The 23997-nt window shown below is 52.3% G+C and overlaps 1 protein-coding gene and 1 pseudogene across 1 annotated transcript in view; both read right to left on the bottom strand.

Moving 5' to 3' along the window:
• The window catches only part of TMEM132D (transmembrane protein 132D), a 446208-nt gene that overhangs the window by 77808 nt on the left and 344403 nt on the right, over positions 1–23997 (bottom strand). The window contains exon 11 of the mRNA XM_081790846.1: positions 3780–3923. Within this exon, the coding sequence (XP_081646972.1) occupies positions 3780–3923 (144 nt within the window). The remainder of the gene's footprint in view (positions 1–3779; positions 3924–23997) is intronic.
• LOC132666202 (U6 spliceosomal RNA) lies at positions 15025–15123 on the bottom strand (annotated as a pseudogene).

Raw genomic sequence — 23997 nt, 5'->3', positions numbered from 1 at the left:
CTCCCGCGGGTGGCTTCACCTCACTCTGCAGCTACAGACTCCATCCCGCCGTGGGAGACGCCTCGTCTACAAGTGGACTGGCGGAGGGGTGTCCTGGGGGGTCCACCTGCTCCGAGACCCCGCTGGGCCCAGGAGCCTAAGAGGGGCCAGGTCACGGACACCAGTGCGTCCCCCCCACCAGGGCAGGACAGGATCGCGCTCGAGCCTGGCGGGGGGCGGGGTTAGAGGTCGGCTGCTTTCTGACGGCTCCTCCCTGCAGGGGACCCAGGAGCAGTCTCCAGCGGGACGGCAGAGACCGTGAGGAGCTTTAATCCCTGCTGCTGCCTGTTCCTTCGAGGGATACTTACGAGGCCATCTGGCTGCAGTCTTGGCGAGAGACAACCGAGCTGCCCTGCAGAGCAGAACCGCAGCCAGAGGGTAAAGACGGGACTAACGCGGGCCTTCCTGCTCGCGGCTCCCTGCCCTACCCGGTGACCGAGCCCCGCAGTGCCCTGCAGGGCTGTGTACCAGCCGTGGCTCCCTCTGTTGGGGCCCACAGCCCCCGCCAGGAGGAGCCAAGCAGCAGGTGCACACCCGGCGCTGTGCCGGGGGGGCCGACAGCCGGGTGGAGGGCCCCCGCCCCTCCGGCCACTCTCCCGGCCTCCAGCTCGTCCACGAAGCTTGCTCAGCGTCTGGCCCCTCGCTTCCCCTGACAGAGGTCAGTAGCCGTCTTCTGCGGGGACCAACCCTGGGAGAACGGGCCGGGCCGGGTTACGCCCTGTTCCCAACGGGCATGTCTCTGCTGGACACACAAGGGTGGACCCTGAGCTGGGAAAGTACTGCAAGGTGGCGAGTCCAGCTGTGACGGAGGGGCTGAGTCCCCCGTCTCCACAAGGGACCGGCCAGTCCACTTTGGAGCTGCTCGCGAACGCCCAGAACCACAGTGGAGAAGAACAACTCAGCCCACGTCTTGGTGATACTCCAGCAAATCCGTCTTTTTTTTCCCCACAGCCTGTGATAGACCAGCTGCCCATGGCACCACTTTGGGGATTCCTAAAATCCCCTCACCCCCAAAGCCCAGTCCCAGGCAGTGGCAGGGTGGACGCATCTACAAAGCCCGTTCCCCTTCTGTGCCAACAGCACACAGAGCTGTCCTGGGGCCTCCCTTCCCCGCCTCTCCTCCGCGGATCACGTACCTCGGGGTGATCAGGCTTCGGACAGTCGGGGGGTCGGAGCTGCAGGCCGGGCTCAAGGATAAGGAGGACCACCTGGGTGGGTCCCAAGAAAGCAGGTGCCAGGACGGGCCCAGAAGGTCTGCCTGGGATTCGAGCCACAAAGAGGCGCCTGTCTCCTCCCACAGGGTGGCCTCTGGGAGCAAAGCCATACAGGACGGAGCTCTGTCTCCAGGTGGGGGTTGAGAGAGACAGAGACAGAGAGACAGAGAGAGAGACAGAAAGAGACAGAGAGACAGAGGCAGAGACAGACGCAGAGGAAGAAAGACAGAGAGACAGAGAGAGAGACAGAGACAGGGAGGCAGAGGGAGACAGAGAGTGAGAGAGACAGACACACAGAGAGAGACAGAAAGAGACAGAGACAGAGATTCAGAGAAAGAGACAAAGACAGAGAAAAGGAGATACAGAGATACAGAGAGTGACAGATATAGAGAAAGAGAGATACAGAGAAACAGAGAGAAAGAGAGACACACAGAGAGAAACAGAGACAGAGAGACAGAGACAGGAAAGAGAAAGAGACAGAGACAGAGACACAGAGATACAGAGAAACAGAGAGAAAGAGAGACAGACACAGAGAGAGAGACAGACACACAGAGAGAGACAGAGAGGTACAGAGAAAGAGACAAAGACAGAAAAGGAGATACAGAGATACAGAGAGTGACAGATATAGACACAGAGAGATACAGAGAAACAGAGAGAAAGAGAGACACACAGAGAGAAACAGAGACAGAGAGACAGAGAGAGACAGGAAAGAGAAAGAGACAGAGACAGAGATACAGAGATATAGAGAAACAGAGAGAGAGACAGACACACAGAGAGAGACAGAGAGAGAGAGATACAGAGAAAGAGACAAAGACAGAAAAGGAGATACAGAGAGTGACAGATATAGAGACAGAGAGATACAGAGAAACAGAGAAAGAGATACAGAGACAGAGAGACACAGAAACAGAGACAGAGTCAGAGAAACAGAGACAGAGAGACAGAGAGAGAGACAGAAAAGAGAAAGAGACAGAGACAGAGACACAGAGAGATACAGAGAAACAGAGAGAAAGAGAGACAGACACAGAGAGGAAGGGAGGGGTGGGAATGTTCTCATGATACCTTCTGAGAGGTTTTATTTTATCTGAATAAAACCCCCCAAACTATCCCTGACTCTGGACTTCCCAATGACATCAGCCAGCAACACTTTCTGATCTTTTTTTCTCAACTGGAGTCGTTGTGGGTGGGATTTCCCGTCATTTCCAGACCCCGTGACCGCCGAAGTCTGCTGGCTCCTAAGCTGTGCCTCCAGCCGTGCGGCTTGAGATGCCCTTGAGACCCCGGGTTTCTGGGGGTGACTGCATGGGCCCCGGGATCACTCGGGTCGGTCTGGACTCTGGAGCATATGTGTAAGTGAGGACGGACTTCTTTGGTGACTGGTATCCCAAGCCTAACTCAGACCGCTGTGCACAAAAGGGATCCCAGTTCGGGAATGTTCCGGGCAAGCCTGGCTGGTCTGACAGGACTCGGGTTCTCGGGCGCCCTCACAGGACCTGGCTTCCCCGCAGAGTGCCTCTGCCTTCTCTGTTGTTGGACGTGTCCCCGGCAGGTCCCTTCCTCGAGAAGGTGGCTGCAGGAGATCTTGTCGGGAGGGGAAATCTTTCACAGGAGTTGCAGCCCGCGTCTCCAGGCTGCCCTCGTCGGCTGGGATTGGGACCCTGTCTCTCCCTGAGCCAGTGACGGGGTCCAGAGGGACGCAAGGCTTTATGGCCACGCTGGGTCACTCTGGCACCAGAAGCTGGCGTGGGGACGGCACCGTGTGTTACACGGATTAAGTGCAAAGACATAGAGGAACTTTCTGGAGAGCGCGTTACTGTTATGGGAAGACGGGCAAGTGAGAGCTAGTGAGAACACGCACGGATGTCCTTCACGGGAGCCCGCAGCCCTCTCTGTGCACGGACGCGTCCTCACCGCCCTCCTTCCCACCGCCCCCGCTGCCCGCGATGCGCTGCCATATCTTGTTTCGTCTGGCCGACCGCGTGCAGAACCGCCCTCAGTGTCTGGGAAGTGTTTCCACGATTCAGTGACACGTTTTCCCTTCTAGCTGGTTACCGACCGCACGGTTCGCTCATTCATTCAACACACATTTGCTGAGCACGTCCTACGCGCCCAGGGTTGTAAGTGACGGGACAGAGCGGCGCAGGGAGGGAACCCGACAGCACTGCCCTCCCAGAGGGCACACGGAACACCCCCACTGACCTTGCCGTGAGGTCATCCCGGAGCACGGCTGCACCCTGGCCAGCCTGGGTCTGGCCCTCCTTCCCAGCCCCTGCACCAACCCCCCCCCCCCCCCCCGCCCCGCCACGGCCTCCCCAGGGGGCAGGAAGAGGCCCGAAGCACCTGGCAAACGCTGAAGGTCAGGAGCTTTGCAGACCAGGCTCAGCCTCCAGCGTGGGTTTGTACCCTGTTCTACTACTGTGCAGGGGAGGGTCTCCGGACCCCAGCGGTGCGGCAGCCAGGACGGGCCGGTGGACACAGACACCGCCATGGCAGCGGAGTCCCGGGGAGGACAGGGAGGTGTCGACTTGCCTTGATGACATCCTCGTCGGACGACCTGCACTCCACAGACGTGAGCACATCCGTCACCGTGCCGTCTTCCTCCACCGAGACCACCTTCACCGGGACGGCCACCGTCTTCCCCGTGAGGATGGCCGTGTTCAGGATCTCCGCCTCCTGGAACAACAAACACACCTGCCCGTCACACACCTCCCGCTGGGCGGACCGCCTCCCCGCCACCCCTGCAAACGCCCCAGCGCCAGCACCGCCCGGAGCCGACGGTCTCCCGTCACCCAGACGTCCACCGGGAGAGTGTGATGGGGAGGGATGCCACGTGCGGAGGGGCAGGGGCGCATCTGACGAACGTCACCAAGTGCCAGGAGCCGTTCATCTGAATTTTCAGATGAGACCAACAGGCATTCGTATTCTCTCCGTTTGGTAGATGGCACAGAGGGGTTGTGTCACTGGCCCGAGGTCACACAGCTAGGAAACAGTGAGCTGGGATCTGAAGCCAGGGAGTCCGGCAGCTGAGTCCCCGCGAGAGCTATTCGAGCAGGTCTGAACTCACACAACACGCGTCTGCCTTGAGCAGTGAGCTGTCGGCCAGGGGCGCGAAGCGCCGTAAACGGGGCTGAGGTCACCTGCTTCCCACAGTGTGTGGGGGGCACGTGGACGCTGAGACCCTCACTCTCTGACCCTTCCGCTCTGCCTGTCTCTCACCTCCTGTCCCTTTTCCGGGCTCTTCTTGGGTCCTGGCCCCTGTGCACATTTGTAGTGCCCTTGTGGCTCCAAGGACACACTCAGCCCCACCGATGTGACACTTGTGTGCAAAACACACACACGCACACACTCACCCAAACGTGCCTTCTGCCTGATAACCACGTTTTTCAGCTGAGCTCAAGGGGTGTCCCGCGGGATGTCCCCGCCTGCCCTTGTTATTTGCTTTCCGAGCTCCCCGGAGCCTGGGAAACACAGGCACAGAATCTCCTCTGTGGCACCTGTCACTGCTGCTGTCTCACTTGGGAGTCATTCAGTCGGTCATCCCTCTTCTAGGCCACCAGGTCCACGGGGCTGGATGTGCCTTCTGCCCCCCCCCCCCCTCCCCCAGTGCCCGGCGCAGTGCTAAGCTATGGCGAGCGGTGCACGTCTGCAGAACGTACGGCTGAGGACTTCAACAGGAGGACTGCAATCCACAACCCCCTCCCTGTTCTCAGTCCTGCGCACGAACCCCGACCTGAGCAGCGGCCGTGCTCCACACCTGTGCCCAGTGCACCTGTGCCCTCTTCAGATACTCCTACAGGGCTCTGGGAGGCCACATGAGCCCATTTCTCAGATGGGGAAAACTGAGCTCCAAGAACCAGAAGTGGGTCTCATTTCCCTCTGCGGGGACCGTCTCCTCCAATCACATGGCGATCAAAGTCCCCGTGTAACCCGCAGCCTCTGTACAGCACGCTTCCCGAGTTCCAGCCCACGGTGTCATTGACCACACGCGACGGCGTCCCCGAGAGGCGTCGTATCGGCGCGAATGCAGAGTTTCCTCTGTAGGTCCGACCTTGTCTGGCCCACCCTTGGTAGAGGAACAGCAAAGCGCCTGGGGGGCTGCTGGGAGGTACATCTCTGTCTCTCAGAGCCAGGCTCGGGCAGGTTCTAGCTAATTTGATTTTCATGCGAAATCACAAACGCCCGTTTTAGGAGCGTGCCAGAAGAAGGAATAGAAATGTATCATCTTCGCATTGCATAACTGTTTTCCTTATGTTAACTTTATTTCTTACGTAAGATCTTTTTTCCTTACAGGACGAGGTTCATCTTATAATTAGCTCCTTTGGTTTAGATTTGGATGCAACACTACATATACACACACACACACACACACGCATATATATACATCTGCATATGTATTTTTTTCTTTATTTAATTCTGAGAGACCTCCAGTTTGGAATGTTCCTGAATCTCAAAGACCATGCCTGATACTGTCTCCATACACAGGAGCCTCCAAAGGCCCGTTGATTATGCACTTGGGTTTGGTTTTGTTCCCTCCTCTGAGTTCCCAGCCTGATGTGATTTCATCTTGGGCACAAACACTGTAAAAGAATGAAGGGGGGGGGGGAGTGAGGCTATGGTGCTACTTTCTGCTGCATCTGGGGAGAGAGGCCCGCGTGCACGCTCCTACTAAACGGGTAGAGATCCAAGAGGACCGTTCACACTTTGGAAAAATACGGGAAAATGCTCCTTAACTCTCTGGCCCAAACTGGCTCATCCCAAGGGAAGGAGCAGACCGGGGTGGGGAGCGGGGCATCATGACCGCTGACATGAGTTTCAGGGAAGAGGAGAGCGATTTTGCACCTCCGTGCAGGAAGGGTTACGAGCATCTCTGTCCACCAGTAAAACCTGAGAGGCCTTCGGCGTGTGCACACGGACGCCAGCACGGGAAGGAACGGCGGCGGGAATTAGCTGGCGACCATCTGTAAGCCCAGATGTCTGGGGTGCTCCCCTGGCCTCCGAATGGGCATGCCACTCTGCCTGCAGGACCTCGTGGGGATTCGTGAGGCAACTTTCAGGTCCTCCCTGCCTTCTCTGTGCACGTCCAGGTTTTCGAGGTCAAGAGCGCTCTCTCCGGCGCAGCTCTGCCGTCGCCGGGAGGCGAACGACAGGTGCACAGCTCGTAAAAGTCTCCAGGCGAGAGGTGGTGGACGTGCCCTGCACATTCGACCCGCAAGTGCCCGGATGATTAGATGCCATAAATCCCTAGAGAGCTCAGCTGCCTTACGGTCATGGGCTCTCTTCACCCCAGGCCTTCAGAGCTGGGAAATGAAGGAAGGAACCTCTTGAGAAAGCTCGTGTCTGTCCTCACTGGTGGCTCCATGCTCCCTCTGCTACCTGGACGCTGTGCAGGCCAGCAGTGACTCACTGGGTATCTGACCACAGAGCGTCGGGCTCTCCAGAGGCCAGGAGGAGGCAAAAATGGCGGGAGAAGGTGACGGTGCCTTGAGAAAAAAGGGGCAACCTCGTAAGAGAGGCCACAGATAACGTTTCTGGGGATTCGACTCTTTATCTCTCGTAAGGAAGCAATCCCTGTCCGGATTTTGCTGGAGAAGCGATGACTCACATCTCTGCCCGGATCCCCTCTAGAAACCGACTCTGGCACAAGGATTCAAGGGCGGTTTATTTGGGGGGTTCGGGAAGTGTCAGTAGGGGAGCAGGGAAGAGAGAGCCGGGAAGGCGCGTGGGCCACGCCAGCTGCCACGGTGGACAGCTGGAGCTTGATCCCGCGGGACGGGGCTGTGATGCAAAACACACCATGCGTGTCAAATATTTCAGACATTCCCTTGCAGGGAAATTACCTAAAATACACACTCAAAAATAATTCCATGGTGGGGCGAGGGAGCTGGGGGGCCGGGGGCCGACCGTGCCCGGCAGGTCGAGCCTGCTGCACGAGCAGAGGAGGCAGCCCTCCGTGGTTTCAGAGAACGCTCTGGACGGGTGCTGTCCAGAGCGCTCTGCCCGCGTGGGGTACGGAGCTGGGGCACGGGGCAGGATCCGCTGCGGTAAAACCGAGGAATATAGCGTCTCATACCAAGGTCTGATGGATTGGGCCCGGAATTAGAGTGTTTGTTTCTCTTAAACTTCCTCACGCCTCTGGCAGCCTGATTTTCTGCTCTGTGAACACAGTCACGGGTTCACCTTCACCCTCCAACACCCATTTGAAAAACAGAGGGGAGGAAATGATGGAGAGATAAATATGGCACGGGGGCCCTTCTAGAACGCACCGCAAGGTTGACCGGGGGGTTGCCCACTTGGTGTCCACCCTCCTTTCTGCCCTCCTCGAAAACCCCCCATTTTGTCTGAGGCTGTAAGATGCCCAGCTAAAATTACCGCTTTTTTTTGGGGGGGGCTGCCCTTACTTTGTGACACAGTTCTGGTCCGTGAGATATAAACGGAAGTCAGTTGGTGAGGCTTCCAAAAAAGTTCGTTGGAAAAAAAAAAAAAAAAGCAGATTCTGAAGGTTGATTTGTGTTTCCCCATTCTTCCTGCTGTCAGCACAGAGGATACTGGAGTTGGGGCTGGGTCGTGCACCCCAAAGGCGAGGGCGTGAGGCTAAAATGCATCATGTTGGGGGTCGAGGGCAGGGAATCTGTTGTCGGAGCGTTGGGGGCAAATCCCGCCTCGGACGAGGCCCCCTGGGTGACCTCGGGTGACTCACCTAACTCTCGGTGCCTCATAAGCTTTGACTATGGACTGAGGACACAGCAGTGCCCGCCTCCCGCGTCTGCCCCGGGTTTGGTGAGTTAGTAATGCTGGAGAGCTCACAACAGTGGCCGGTGCCTCGCCCACCCTGTCTCTGACTGTCTCATAAACACAGGTGTGAGTGGTGGCTGGGCCAGAGTGGACAGCGTCCCCCCAGCATCCGCGTCCGCTCAGAACCTCAGAATACGACCTCATGCGGGAAGACGGAGCTTTGCGGATATAATCAGTTAAGTTCAAATGAGGTCGTCCTGGATGGGGGTGGACCCTCATCTAATGGCTGGTGTCCTTATGAGACCAGAAGACACAGACAGATGGTTCTGTGGGGCTGCAGGCGGGGGACCTCAAGGAAGCCAGCAGCCACCGAGGCTGGAGGAGATAAGGAAGTATTCTCCCCCAGAGCCTTGCGAGGTCCTGCCGCCATCTCGATTTTGGGCTGTGACCTCAGAACGGCGTGTGGACAGATGTCTGCTGTTTTCCGGCCACCACGTTTGTGGTGCCGTGTTTCGGCGGCCCCAGGAAACCGGTACGATGGCCGAGCCAAAGAGAAGGAAGCGGACGCCAGCGAGATGGATCAGAACACTAATCCCGGACGCCCCCTCCAAACGCACGGCGCGGCAAATTCTGAGATCTTGCTCATTCACACCTGTGTGCGTGTTCTGTGGCTCACAGACGGGCCACAGTCCCATCACATACCGCCTGCCAGAAACAGGCCCTCCCTTTTCCCACGTCTTGGGCTGAAACCAGCAAGTCGAACTGCCTATTGTTCCTAATGAGGGGGGAGGAAACACTTTTTTCGTCTTCACCGTCACCGTGGCCCCTTTGGAGATCACGCGCCATTTTAATATGTGGTTCTGAGACCATCCACATATGTCGCACTGGAGGCGTAGGGTTGGAAGAAATACAAAGAAGCGTGGCGTTGGCGGTCTCACCGCTTCAACCTCAACCAAAGCATCGCGGGTAAGCTTCAAGCAGCCCGCTGGAGGAGGGCAGACAAGGGCAGACATCCCGTAACACCACTGGCGGCCGCCAGCCACGTCCCTCCCCTGCACACGCTGAGTGTGTCACAGCATCTTACTCCCTGAGAGAGACACCTGGGAGACAGGCATTTCCAGCAGGGGGAAACACAGTCAGCGGGCACACTACGCCTGACTCAGCGTGGACGTGCACAAGGGAAGCATTTCCTACCTGGGCCGCCAACGAGGACCTTAAGAAAGGGTACAAGCTCTCCCCCAAACAGGGCTTGAGTGCAATACCGCGGCCGAGTTCCTTATAACATCTTTTATTACGAGTCCCGCGGACGGAAGCTTCCGGTTTTGCCTGCCAACCTCTTGTCCGTAACCGTGCACCCATTTTCCTCTGGGAAAATCATCCCTTTTCCTTCGGAAGGAGAGTCACAGCAATCCTCCCCGCCCCCGGCCCAGAGTAGGCTGGCATCCTCTACACGCGGTGGGGCCTGTCCCCCGGGACAGAACTCCACTCAAGGGGAGCGGGCAGGAGCCGAGATGCTGGGATCTCCTACGCAGTCAGCGGCACCTGAAAACCAGTCGTTCAGCCTGTTGTCTGCATTTCCATGAAGGTCCTGGCTCCCACCTTTCCGGCTGTCCCATCCATTCTTTGGGAGAGCCCATGTTCTTTCACTAAATTCCTTTCTAAAAAATTTTTTTAAATGTTTACTCTTTTTTGAGAGACAGAGAGAGAGCAAGCCAGGGAAGGGCAGAGAGAGAGGGAGACACAGAATCCGAAGCAGGCTCCAGGCTCTGAGCGGTCAGCACAGAGCCCGATGCGGGGCTCGAACTCACAAACTGAGAGAATCATGACCTGAGCCAAAGTTGGATGCTTAACCAATCGAGCCACCCAGGCGCCCCATCACTAAATTCCTTTTTAGAGGATGGTTCTTATGTTAAGTGTTCTAACACACGCACACACACACACACACACACACACATAATAATGATGATGATGATGATGATGATGATGATGATAATGGAAACTTTGTAAGGTGATGCCTATGTCTGTGGCCTTGATCATGAGGCTGGTTTCACAGGTATGTATACTCCTGTCCAAACTCAACGAGCTACATACATTAACTATGCACAGCTTTGTAAACGTCAACAATACCTCAAAAGTAGTTAAAAAAAAAAACACAAAAACAAAAACCAAAAAACCAAACTTAAATCAATTTCCTTTGCTTCCAAGGAACTGTAATCAACACAGTTGACCAGGAAGGTGGATGAAAGCACATTGGTTCACAGGGTTTCCTCCCAATTCTCACTGGGATGCAGACTTCGTACTTGGTAACAATTACCAAGCTCAGTCCCCCAACTTGCGGGCTGGAGACGGCATTAGTCTGAATCTGCACCAGAGCACAGCCTGGGGCGGCGATGGGTGGAGTCGATTTATTTGCAAGGGATGGGGGGGGGGGGTGGTGGTGGTCAGGGGAGAGGCGTGGGAGGCAGACAGGTGGTGCTATCAACCTTGCAAGCAGGGACCCTGGGCACTAGTGTCTGCAGAGGCCTGGCCTCCCAGAATTGTCTGACGTCAGGCTGAAAGCAGGAGTTCCCTCCAGGGTGTCATCTGCCCACCTGTGCGGAGGTCAGGTGGCTACACAGTTCTCCTGTGTCAGGAGAGAAACTGCCCACGACAAAGTCTGGGACACGTATCTCACTTTCTAAAAAACAAAAAGAACACACCTAGGCTTTCTTGTTTGCATGGAGACGTGTGGCCAGAAATGACAGTCACTCACACAGCAGGTTTCAGAAGCAACGCTTCTACTCTGTTCTGCTTATAATCGTCGGAGAAGGGAGACACTCACTTAATGAGACGGCATCAAATGCGCCGCTGAGGCAAGGACACACACGTGGGCGCATCCCTCCAGGGCATCTGGAGACGACTCACATGCCCTGCGTCAAGGATCCAGGCGGACAGGGCGGACCCCCTCTGGGAAGGTCCCCTGCAGGGCTCTGGGAGCTCACTGCACGTCTACCTGCAACATCGTCCCTCCCTCCTGCTACTTCTGCAACCGCACTGCTCCTATCATAGATGGGCCCCACCTGTCTCCATATATTTACTCCTTCTTCAAGAATATCCTGGAAACCACGGTCAGTCTTGAGAGATACTGTGCGGGTCCAGGATCTTAGCCGTAGACAACGCAATCCACTCTCGTTCATTTTAGCAGAAAGGGGTTTGCCGAGGCATCGGCGCTGTTGACGGGGTTGCGGAAACAGACCCCCACTGACCTCCCGAGATCAGTGTGTGGAACCCCTCGGTGTTCCTGCCTTGCACCTGCTGCTTCTGCCCCGACTGGGATGCTGAGAGATCAGGCACATTGGTTTAGACCCTCGTTGACACTCCCCACCTCCCACATACATCGCCTTCCCCCTGCTGGAAAGAAAGCGTCACACAGGCACATCCAATTGGCAGAGACTGAACCACAAGCCTGATCCCTCAGGGACACTCTGTTCTCTCCCAGGGGAGGCTGAGCAAAGTAGATTTTTGGAATTTATTTAGAGAACACGAGATTTCCACAGCAAGGGGCTGTAAAGGATGGAGAGAGAGTGTCTTCTGGGCAGCTGCATTTGGTGGTTTGCCACGACCTGTATCAGCATCGCATGCCCTGGGATCTTCGTGATGTTTAAGTACAAAAAGGCATATTCTGCTAGGTCTATTGGTTCTCTTTAATTGAAATTTTACTCATTTTATATTTAGTATTATTTTTTAAATCATGGTTTTAAATTTACATCCAAATTAGTTAACATTTAATCTTATAAGGATTTCAGGAGTAACATTTAGTGATTCATCACTTACATACAACACCCAGTGCTCATCCCAACAAGTGCCCTCCTTAATGCCCACCGTCCATTTAGCCCATCCCCCATCCCCCACCCCCCACCCCCACCCCCACCCCCTCCAGCAACCCTCAGTGTGTTCTCTGTATTTAAGAGTCTCTTAGGGTTCATCTCCCTCTTGGTTTTTATACTATTTTTCCTTCCCTTCCCCTATGTTCATCTATTTTGTTTCTTAAATTCCAAATATGAGAGAAATCATACTTGTCTTTCTCTGACAAATATCACTTAGTATAATACCCTCCAGTTCCATCCAGTTACAAATGGCAAGATTCCATTCTTTGTTATCGCTGAGGAATACTCCATTGTATCTATATACCACATCTTCTTTATCCATTCATCCATCGATGGACATTTGGGCTCTTTCCATACTTTGGCTATTGTCGATAGTGCTGCTATGAACGTTGGGGTGCGTGTGCCCCTTCGAAACAGCACCCCTGTATCCCTTGGATAAATACCTAGTAGTGCAACTTCTGGGTCGCAGGGTAGTTCTAGTTTTAACTTTTTGAGGGACGTCCATACTGTTTTCCAGAGGGGCTGCACCAGTTTGCATTCCCACCAACAATGCAAAAGAGATCCTCTCTGCGCATCCTCACCAACATCTGTTGTTGTCTGAGTTGTTAATGTGAGCCATTCTGACAGGTGTGAGATGGTATCTCATTGTGGTTTTGATTTGTGTTTCCCTGATGATGAGTGATGTTGAGCATTTTTTCGTGTGTCTGTTGGCCATCTGGATGTCTTCTTTGGAGAAGTGTCTATTCACGCCTTTTGCCCATTTCTTCATTGGATTATTTGTTTTTTTGGGAGCTGAGTTTGATAAGTTCTTAATACATTGTGGATACTAACCCTTTATCCGATATGTCATTTGCAAACATCTTCTTCCATTCTGTCGGTTGCCTTTTAGTTTTGTTGATTGTTTCCTTCGCTGTGCAGAAGCTTTTTATTTTGATGTGGTCCCAGTAGTTCATTTTTGCTTTGGTTTCCCTTGCCTGCGGAGACATGTCTAGTAAGAAGCTGCTGCGGCCGAGGTCAAAAAGGTTGGTGCCTGTTTTCTCCTCTAGGATTTTGATGGTTTCACGTCTTATGTTTAGGTCTTTTATCTAATTTGAGTTTATTTTTGTGTAAGATGTAAGAAACTGGTTCAGGTTCGTTCTTCTGCATGTCACTGTCCAGTTTTCCCAACACCATTTGCTGAAGAGACTATCTTTTCTCCATTGGATATTCTGTCCTGCTTTGTCAAAGATTAGTTGGCCATACGTCTGTGGGTCTGTTTCAGGGTTTTCTATTCTGCTCCATTGATCTGAGTGTTTGTTTTTGTGCCAGTACCATACTGTCTTGGTGATTACAGCTTTGTAATATAGCTTTAAGTCTGGGATTGTGATGCCTCCTGCTTTGGTTTTCTTTTTCAGCCCTCTAAGAGCCCCTAAAATGTTATTATATTGGCATCATTTACCCTTGGCTCTAGACCCCACCTCCAACAACACAGAGAAGTATGACCTTATGATTCTTTGTCCACAAGAGACTGAATTCTAGGACATCAAATGTCAGAGGGGCGTAAGATACAAGAATTCAGTTTACATTAGCCAACTTAACAATAAAATATTAAAAAAATAAATCAATCTCTGTAATTTTGCAAAAATTTGTATAAACTTAGAGAAAATTTTAATATTAAAAAAATAAAACAATATACTCTGCAGTTAAAGACAGATGTTCATATCTGGTATTAAAGTGATTTTCTTCCTCCTGCTAAATCATATCATACGTAAAGGTGATATTTGAAATATGGGGGGAAAACCCTAAAACACACAGTATGGCATGAGTCATGACTGATCGGAAGACATACCTGGTCAGTCAGTCTGGATGCTGATGGTTATGTCACATGATCGGATTTCAGTGTAAGACAGAAAAAGGAAGGCTCAGGAGGCATGCCACTTGTCCCCCTGTATTTTCCAGGTCCCTTGCAGTTAGAGCCACACGACACTCATAGCTCCCAAAACGGGAGGGAAGTGTTGTCTTACTTCTTGGGTTGGGGCAATAAAGCTTTCATGCACAATTACGACCTTTCTCATCCGCTGCCCTGGTGACTGAGGAGGCCGCCATGTTCCAGATGGAGCTGCCATGTTCCAGATGGGGCCACCATGAGATGGGAGAGCCTGTTAGCCTGGTTACCCCAGTCACCGTGAGGAGAAGAGCTTTCTACCGACCCACTCAGGACAGGAAGCAAGAGTAATGAATATGCTTTCCTCGTCTTCAGGCAACAAAGACTTTTGGGGTCACTGGCTACCAGATAACACCTAATCTATCCTAACTAACACACGACACTTCCCAACTCCAGTTTCCAAAAATAAAAATATTCATGAACACTCTGAACTCTGCCCCAAGCCGAAACAGATTGCTCAGGTATGAAAAGCTAACCTTGCCTCCACATGCTGGGCGGCTGGCCCACTGTCTCCTGATTTCTGTTGTCGTGAGCTCGGACAGACCCGGCCCAACTCAGTGCGGAGACCAGACCCTTCTGCAGCTGTGTTCTTCCCCAGTGTGATTTCTTAACTGTGGTTATTTTCCTAAGTCTTTTTTGATGCATTTCCCCACAAAGATCAATAACCCAATGAACAGAAGAATGACTCATCACCCTGTCCTTGTTTTTTGATGGTTTGGTCAAGCTCTGTTATTGCAGCCCCCGCGACCTATGCCCGCATAAATAACATACACATACTAGACGATGGGCTGCAGTCTGCCATTCATACCACATGAAACAAAAGAGCTAGTACGTGAGCATCGAAATACTACAATTTCACTAGCAATAATGCTGCATTGCGATAAGTAACTTGCATGCTTCTTTTAGTTTATATTTTTTAATTTTTAAATATAATTTATTGTCCAGTTGGGTTCCATACAATACCCAGTGCTCATCCCAACAAGTTCCCTCCTCCCATGCCTTTTTAAAAAAAAAATACAGAATGCCTGGGGCACCTGGGTGGCTCAGTCGGTTGAGCGTCCAACTTTGCCTCAGGTCATGATCTCGCAGTTCGTGAGTTCGAGCCCCGCGTCGGGCTCTGTGCTAATGGCTCAGAGCCTGGAGCCTGTTTCAGATTCTGTGTCTCCCTCTTTCTCTCTGCGTCTTCCCCACTCACGCTCTGTCTCTCTCTGTCTCTCAAAACTGAATAAATGTTAAAAAATTTTTTGAAAAATAAAATACGGAATGCTTCAGAAATTTGCGCGTCATCCTTGCAAAGGGCCATGCTGATTTTCTCTGTGTCGCTCCAAGTTTAGCAGACCTGTTGCCAAAGGGGGCACCTGTGTGCTTCTTTTAACAAGTGGGGTGCATCCGTCAATTTGGCCTGTGCTGCAAACACATTTATGAACCCCTCTGTTTTTAAAAGCTGCTGACAGCTTAGAGCCTGAACCTTTTGGATTCTGTGTCTCCTTCTCTCTCTGCCCTCAGTTTAATGTGACATCAGCGCCTCAGTTTAATGGTTGTGGCACAGTATGGAGAATTACCACGTTCTAGCAGCCATAGCAGGTAAAATGCAATTATCGTCCCGCCCGTGGGGAAGCGGCAAAGATGCCACACAGCAGAGCCCACACGGGGCTGATGGCAGCGCGCGCCTCTCGTTGGCCGGGCCGTCTTCCGGAAGCCGCTGAAGCAAGTCAGGTGCATGGTGCTTCTTCTCTATGTGAATGAAAACACACCACCTCATGGTTGAAATGCTCCACTTGTGGAAGGGTTTACCATAAAATGCCACCAAAGGCCATCCTTATCTCCATTCCTTCCCACTATTTCGTTCCCCTCCGGCCACCACTTTGGACTCCTAACTGTCACCGAGGCGTTTTCATCTGTCTAAACAACACGCTACGTTACACTTTCTTGGTACGGCGGGCTCAGCCATCATCTGCCGATTTTCTGGCACGACAGGTGAAACCTCGTCTCTCTGTTTTCTCAACCACCACAAGTAGATTCCTGTTTTGGTTCTTCCATGGGCTTTATTTCTAACCTGAAGCAAACACACCTCTAATCAAGACACAACGTGTTGTAGGCGCCTGGGTGGCTCAGTCAGTTAAGCGTCCAACTTCGGCTCAGGTTATGATCTCGCGGCTCGTGGGTTTGAGCCCCGCGTCGGGCTCTGTGCTGACAGCTTAGAGCCTGAACCTTTTGGATTCTGTGTCTCCTTCTCTCTCTGCCCCTCCCCTACTCACGCTCTGTCTCAAAAATGAATCAACGTTAAACAAAAAAATTAAAGAGATGCTGTGTCGATTCCTGAGGGGTTGTGTCTGCAGAGGCGGTGACGCTCCTCCTGGGTGGTGGCGGACACAGGGTGCCCTGGCCTTCAGTACGGGCTGGCCTCTGTGACTCACACGTGTGGTCGACATGCCGTGCAGGTAAGGTTGTGCTACTTGTGAGGCTTGGCCACGGAGCCACTGTGTTTTCTCCGATGATGCTCGTTCGTGGAACTCGGCCGCCAAGGTGTGTGGAGGCCCAGGTGCACAGGAGGGGCCAGCAGAGGTGGTCTGGTCCACGGCCATGGCTGTGACCCATTGCCCACCCCACAGACATGACCACGAGGAAGCCTTCCAGAGGACTCCCTGCCCCAGTGGAAGCCGCCTCACCGAGTCCCATCAACTCCTAGAACCCTAACGAGAGCATAAGTGGCCACTGCTGCATGACCACTGGCGTCCCCTCACGCAGCCACGGACGCCTGAGACCCCCACGCACCGTAGGAAACGACAGTATGAGCCTGGTTCCAACTCCCGCCCACTCTTCCTACCACCACGGCCTCCCAACATCCTCTTGTTTCCAGCTGACACTTCCTTCTTCCCAGGGCTGACAACGCCCCCACCGTGCCCCCAACTACCACACAGCCTTCCATGCTTTATACGAAGGTTGAGTCCAGAAGCTGGAATCTGGAAACGGGCCTCCGATGCTCACACACCATGGGGCCGTTTTCCAGCCTCCAGGCTACTGCTGTTCTGGGCCAGATAATTCCTTGTTTTCAGGCTATCGTGTGCACTTCGTATGTTTAGCAGCATCCCTGCACTCAACCCACTGGATGCCAGGAACGGCCTCTTCCAGCCGTGGCAACAAGAGACGTCTGCAGGCTTCTCCAAATGTCCCCTGGGAAGCGGTGGGGGGCGGGCGGCCTCGAGAACGTGCTGCAGGAGTGAACCGTGCCAGGGACTCTGTCCTGTGTCCTGTTATTTCTGCGTCCATGTGTTCCTGGTCGCCTCTTCTTCTGCCTTGCCTTTGCTTGTTTTAATAAACAGAATGCACCAAAGGGTGGGGGAGGTTTTCAAAGCACAGAAGCAGGAGGGAAATCCTCAATTTTCTTCCTGTTGGTGGCAATTACAGGCTTTGCAGCATACAGGGCTTTGTGTGACCAGAGCCGGCAGAGCCGGCAGGCTGTATGTGGTCGACGTACTCTTGAAAACCAAATATAAATCAACGTTTAAAATCGTATTTTTTTACACCAGAGGAGTTTCCTATTAAAAGTGATCCTAAGAGGGGCACCTGGGTGGCTCACTCGGTTAGGCGTCTGACTTCGGCCCAGGTCACGATCTCGCGGTCCGAGAGCCCCGCGTCGGGCTCTGTGCTGACGGCTCGGAGCCCGGAGCCTCTTTCGGATTCTGTGTCTCCCTCTCTCTCTGCCCCTCCCCCACTCACACTCTATCAAAAAAGGAATAAACATTAAAAAATTTAAAAAAAAAATTATAATCAAGGGGCACCTGGGTGGCTTAGTCGGTTAAGCATCCGACTTCGGCTGAGGTCATGATCTCACGGTCCGTGAGTTTGAGCCCCGCGTCGGGCTCTGTGCTGATGGCTCGGAGCCCGGAGCCCCCTTCGGATTCTGTGTCTCCCTCTCTCTCTGCCCCTCCCCCGCTCATGCTCTGTCTCTCTCTCTCTCTCTCTCTCTCTGTCAAAAATAAATAAACTTAAAAAAAAAAGATCCCAAGATAGTAAGTTCTAGGCCCAACCCAAATGCTACATCTCTCTTAATCCCTCCAGGTGGAAATGATCAGTGTTAGTGTCTACAGTTTATTATCGACATTACATAAGAAAAATTATATATGGAGGCAGTAGAGCCTGGTTATGGGGCCAGACAGCATGACTTTGAACCCTACTTTCTATACCTACTAGCTCCAGGACTGTAGACAACCTAGGTAGGGACTGCACCGTGCCTCAGTTTCCTCATGTGTTCAGTGGGGACTGTGAACATTTCCATGTTATTGGCTGGAAGTAAGGACCGAATATGTGAGAGGCATTCCGAATCGTGACTGGCAGGTGGTAAGAAAAGCACGTGTTAGCATCGTCATGATGGTCACTCGACGTGGCCTCAGGATTTCTTCCCGCCATGCCTAGCAGCCTGAGAGCAGGAGCCGGGAAGGGGAGCCCAGGCTGAATAGCGTGAGCCCTCCCTTGGCACGGCTGGGCGATCTCGGCCAAGTCACGTACCCCCTCGGGCCAACCTTCCCGTCTTTCAAGAAGATCTCAATGGCATCTGGGAAAGCCTGCTCATGTGCGGGTCACGTAGGCACTGTGCACCTCGTTTTTCTCACCTGGAAAGTGGGGTTCTAAGTAGCATCTACCTTGGTGAGTTCTCGTGAGGGACGGGTACGCTAACGCATGCCAAGTGTTCAAACGGTGCTTGGCATCGCCAATTTTTCAATAGGTTGGCTATTATTAGCAGTATCATAAGACATGCGGTGACTTATATTAATTCAGGATGTTCTTGGCAGAAGGAAAAAGTGAGAGAGAGACTGAGAGACGGAGGGAAGCAGGGGGTGAGTGAAGGGGAGGGGAGGCGGGGAGACACAACCCAACTGCACGCCCGTGAGCGCTGGCCCTGTCCTGGAGCGAGACCGTGGGGACAGGCAGGGACCCAGCGGCCCACAGCATGCGCCTCTTACAGCACTGACAGGAACTTCAGAATTAAAGGTGTATTTTTCAGCCGCAGGTGCCCCAAGCATGAGCCAGCCGCTCACCTGGAGCCCAAGCAAGGAGCATTCAAGTGTCTGAACACGGAAGGAAAAATGGAGGTTTTGAGGCTTAGAGGCTGTGTTTTGCAAACTCAGGTTTTGCACATTTCCTGATTTTTTTTGAGAGAGGCTGAGAATCGATATTTCTATGTGAAATCTCCTGAATTTCACATTGGGCTCACGTTTTGTAAAAAACACCAAGAAGCCGGGACAACATACATTTACACGGCGTGTTGACCTCCGTATGGGCTCCAACTGGTGACTTCTCTCCTGGTGGATAATGAATCGCCCCTAACCATGAGATCCCTTGTGGGTAAAAAGGGTGAGATTTTTAAACTCTTGCTTGCCTGCCCGCACCCACCAGCAGGGCCAGTGTTTTCCCAGGACCCTGGTTCACTTCTCCCGGTCACCCCGCGACCCCTGCTGTCTGGGAACGCGGCCCCCTTTTATCCTGTGCCACCTGAAGAAATCTGGTCTCATAAAAGCACTGCACAGTTTTGCATAACTAATTTCAAATCATATTTAGCATCAAGTTTCAGAATTAAGGAGCTAAGTGACAGCTGTTTAATTAGCTCCTTAAGCTGATTAGACGGCATTACCAAAATCCCCTGAGGAGGAGGACGTCACCGTGGGGAGACCCTCGGGCCAGGTTCCTGCCACTGTTCAAACTCAGTAAGCTGCTAAGCCAATTGGCCAAGCATTCTTGACATCCTCAAGGATGTGGTCAAATAGAGATTTCTATTTATGACATTCACTGCTGCAGGAGACTCTAAGGGACAAAAATAACGCAAGCCTCTTTCGGGATGCTAGGCAAACAGACTCTGCATTAAAAAAAGAAAAGAAAAAAAGGAGTCAATTGGGAGTCTCAGAAAGCACTTTAGGACGTGCATAAGCCCCATGTGTTCCGTCCTTGTATTGTATTAAGGAGAGGGGCACAGATTAACCCTTCGTCCCCACCGAATAGGCGGTCTAGCCTCCTCCTGATCAGTAAGACAAAGGCATATTAACGAATTTAAGACTTTAAGCCAATTTTATCCGTGAGATTAGTGCTTTCAAAGTGGCATTTCCAAGAAAGACGGGGAAACTACAGTATATGCCTGACTTTGTACGTGAGCCCGGGAACGGACGGACATCCCTGGCCCTGGAGAAAGTGTACAAAATGATGGGTTTTCGTCTCGATGTTCCTTTTTAATCCTCGGCAACACTGGCAACAGGACGTGTGGACAGAGTGTCTAAGACCTTCTCGGCAGGAAGGGAGGCTAAGTCAAAATGCACACTACCATCGGCCTAAATTTTCTGGAAACAGGACATAAGTTTAACTTTTGAATTGAGTTTTAGGGGGGATGCTTCCAGTGAGCCAGGGTGGGCGGTGGTGCGAATCCCAGACTTGGTGGGATCGGTTTTGGGTGCTGAAAATTTCAGCTCCCTGCTCGAGGGAGGAAGAGCGGGTTTTGGGAGCCGTTCGTGTCGTTATTCTTCTTGACAGCTTTATTGAGATACAATTCACATCCCACATGAGTCACCCATGAGAGTGTGCAATTCGTTACTTTTCAATATATTCAGAGATGTGTGCGACCATCACCACAGTCTATTTGAGACCATTTTTATCATCTTGAAAAGAAGCCCGGTGCCCTGTGGCTATTGTCCCCTCCCGTCCACCTGCCTGGCTCCAGCCATCAGCCATGGCCAATCTACTTCGTGTCTCCATGAATTTCCCAGTTGTGGACACTTCCCAGGAGGTGATTCATGCGACACATGGTCTCCCGTGACCGGCTGCTTTCAGGAGGCATCACGCCCTCACGCTTCATCCACGCCGCAGCGTGTGTTCACGCGTCCCTCCTCGTACGGCTGGGTGACGTCCCTTAAGGCATTGAAGAACTTTAAGTCTTCCATTTTGCACAACTCAATTCTCCCGATGCCGTTCAAATCACAGTCCGTAAATTAGGGTTGTGTCAAGCTGAATCCAGCTCACGGAGGGCTCTGCTTGAATTGCACAGATTTAATCCTTTTCAACTGTTCACAACATTTAAAAATTGGGAGATATGCGAAAATCTGGATTTCTGGTTTGTCTCGAGTAATCAGAACGGACAACTCTGGGGTATCATTCTGCAAGCTCCAAGTAGTGACTCCCCTCCCTTCCACCAAAGTTCCCATCTCCTGTGTGCCACACGGCTGGCCGCAGGAGGCTGAGTCTGGGACGCCTCGTATAGATGCTTCTGGACTGCCAACACGTGTGTGATCCAGCAGTCCAGGACGCAAACTTCGCCCGATCCCAACAGCCAAACTGAAAACAAGCAGGACACATTAAGGACACAGGGGTAAGGATGTGGCTTCGTTTAGAACTTTTGTAACTTTTTTGTTAAAGCAGGATACCGTGTGTCGGAAATGATACATCCAGGGGCTCACTGCTCTCCCTGACAGAATTACAAGATGCCGTTGAGTACCCTCAACATATATCCGTGATTGACGACTGAGACTGTCATTGATGGTTCTTATGAGAATCTTCGCTTCAGCCTTGGTTCCAAACAGCAATTCTGTGAAGCTCGGCATGAATATTTAATTTATGTCTGTTGATAGAGTTCTCTTGATATCATAAAGTATTTGCTCTTTGAAACTGGGGGAGTTTTTGCCTGTAGCCTTTAACTAAACGAGCTGTCAGCCCCTTTCTCTATCACTACAGAAAAATGCATGTCAAATTGTCAAAGGCAACAGAATTTTCCGTAGGCTGGAAGAAGCCTATTGGTTTTATGGTACGTGAAACTAAGGAATTAATTCAATCGGTACGGAAAGGCCATACAAAATTAATAAACATCAAAGGGCTGCTGCAGACTTCATTTGACTCAGTGGGCACCTGAAAGCTGGTCTTGCTTAGAACCCCAACCCTCCAGAGGGATGGTAAGTAGTTCCGAGTCCTTTTTTGACCTGTGAGCCATAGGGATTTTGGAGAGACTTATTGGTGGGGCTTGGAGCCACGTCTCGGTTATCTATGCTAATGAACATCCAGTGGTTTGGCTAATCCCAAATCATGTGAAGTCCAAAAGTCATCTGCAGTCTGGCCCTGGAATACATTATGGGCTTTTTCTTTTTTTCCACCAGACAACTTCTTAATTACGTTTTTCTTAGGCTAATGCAAAAAATGAGTTTGCGTGTCTTGAGCCCACACTAATTGGGAATTGCGGGGGGATGCAATTAAGATTGTTCTGGGAGGCAAGGAAAGAGGAGTCTGGGTTTTTTCAATGACCACAGCCATCCCTGCATTGACTTCACCCCCATGATGTACTACTGGCCGTGGAAATGTTTCTTAGATCTCTGCTTCCCTTTCTGGGGGGTGGGGGGGGGGGGAATGCCACCTTTAGGAGGAACAAAATCAGTATTCTTGGCTACTCCCCCAGCCGGAGTCTTTCTAACCCCATCTCTTCTGGTTATCCAGGCCTAGGATTCCAGGATTCACAGCTGTGCGTGGCTGGCGGGGAGTCCTCCGCAAAACACAGATGGGTGCCAGGCGTGCTTGACGAAAATGAAAATGATTCTACGCCGTCCTGTACAGCGAGGCTCTGTGAACGAAACTGTGGACACCGATCTAACTCTCACCCATTTGAAATGCAGAGAAGTGTGGGCGAAGCAACTCTGTTGTCAGGTGTCGGTGGCCCCATGTGACCGCGGAAGGCCAAACCATTGGAAGTTATCTCATCCAGTCCTGAGATATCTGGGTTCTGCTCATTTGCAGACTGATGTCTCTGGCTCTGACCTCTCCCATGAGCTCCCGACTCAGATGCTCCCCTGCCTGCCTGACCTTTCCAATGGGGTGTGTCCAACTCCCTGGGTCCCAAACAGAACTCTTGCTATCCCCGCCTTGAAGCTCTCCTCTTCCAGCGCTCCAAATAGTACATGGTGCCACCTGGTTGCTCTGGGCAGAGCCTCAGGGATCGTGATTCATCCTTTAGTCCACCCCCGTGTCCCATCCAGCAGAGCATCCTGGGAGCACCAGCTCCAATGAGTCCTGCACACCCAGCCACTTCCTTCCACCTCCACCCCTGTCAACTTCACTCAAGCCACCATGATGGAAGCCAGCGTTAGGGAAAGCCTTTGAAACCACTCATCTTGGTATTCTACAACATTGCCCTGGGCGTTCCCAGAAATCATTTTTCTCTACACATCTCTTGCCTGTTTGACCACACCAGAATATAAAGCTCCAGGAGGGCAGGGCCTTGGGGCTGCTCCACACACAGCCCTGAGTACCTGTGGGAGACACCGTGTGAGCTCTGCCTCTGGGTGTCATGCGTGCTTAGCACGAGGCCCATCAAGGTGCAGTCAACTCCCACTTTCAACAGGTAACTCGCCTCATGGCCGTGTTCCCTTCAGTGTTTGGTGCCACACTGAAAGCGAAAATGCTTCACTGGTGGATCCTTATAGATATCTCTAGCTTTCACATTGCCTGGCTGGACTCAGGAAATCTTGTCACAATCATAAAGCCTGCAGGGGAAACTGAGTCACATGGTTAAAGCCACTCAACTTTGTCGGATGCTGCCGAACGCAGAGCAGGAACAGAAGGAAGCGATGCTGCATTTGCTGGGATCGCGGGGAGATCACCACCTTGTGCCGCCATCATGATTTTTTTTCTACTGAATTCAGCTGGGCTTTGGCAGGCATGTTCCAACCGGTGTGTAGCCAAGAATGCAACTGCTGCTGATCTGCCCAGGTGGTCCGTGCATGGTATTATTGAGTCCGAAGTCAGGGGTTTAATCCCTACCTGGTCACAGGTTTGCTCAAAACCAGCAGGCTGAGATGGTGACCCTGGCTCTGGCCGACAGCTTAATACTTCCAGGAGAGAATCACTTTCAGTCAAGCCACCACGATGGGCAGCCAGGGGTGTGAAAAGCGTCGGACATATCGGAGCCTTGTCCTCCTAAGGCTCTAGCACACCTGAGGTTGAGTCCAGAACTGTACCCCTCAAACAAGGCTGCAGGGGAGATCTGACCAATGCCAGGAATCCACCTCAGACCTGGGGGGATGAGTCCCAGACATCAGGAGTGTCGTATCTTCACCGGACATTCTAACCCAGTGACTTCCAAACTTAGTGGCTCCTGGCATCACTGGGGCAGATTAAACAGTGCTGATGCTGGATCGTGCACTCAGAGATTCTGATTTAACTGTATGGGCTGCCGTCTGGACCTTTGGAAATTTAACATCTC

Source organism: Panthera onca, chromosome D3 (assembly GCF_046562875.1).
Source record: "Panthera onca isolate mPanOnc1 chromosome D3, mPanOnc1 haplotype 2, whole genome shotgun sequence".
Lineage (NCBI taxonomy): Eukaryota > Metazoa > Chordata > Mammalia > Carnivora > Felidae > Panthera > Panthera onca.
This window is presented reverse-complemented; position numbering and strand designations above follow the sequence as displayed.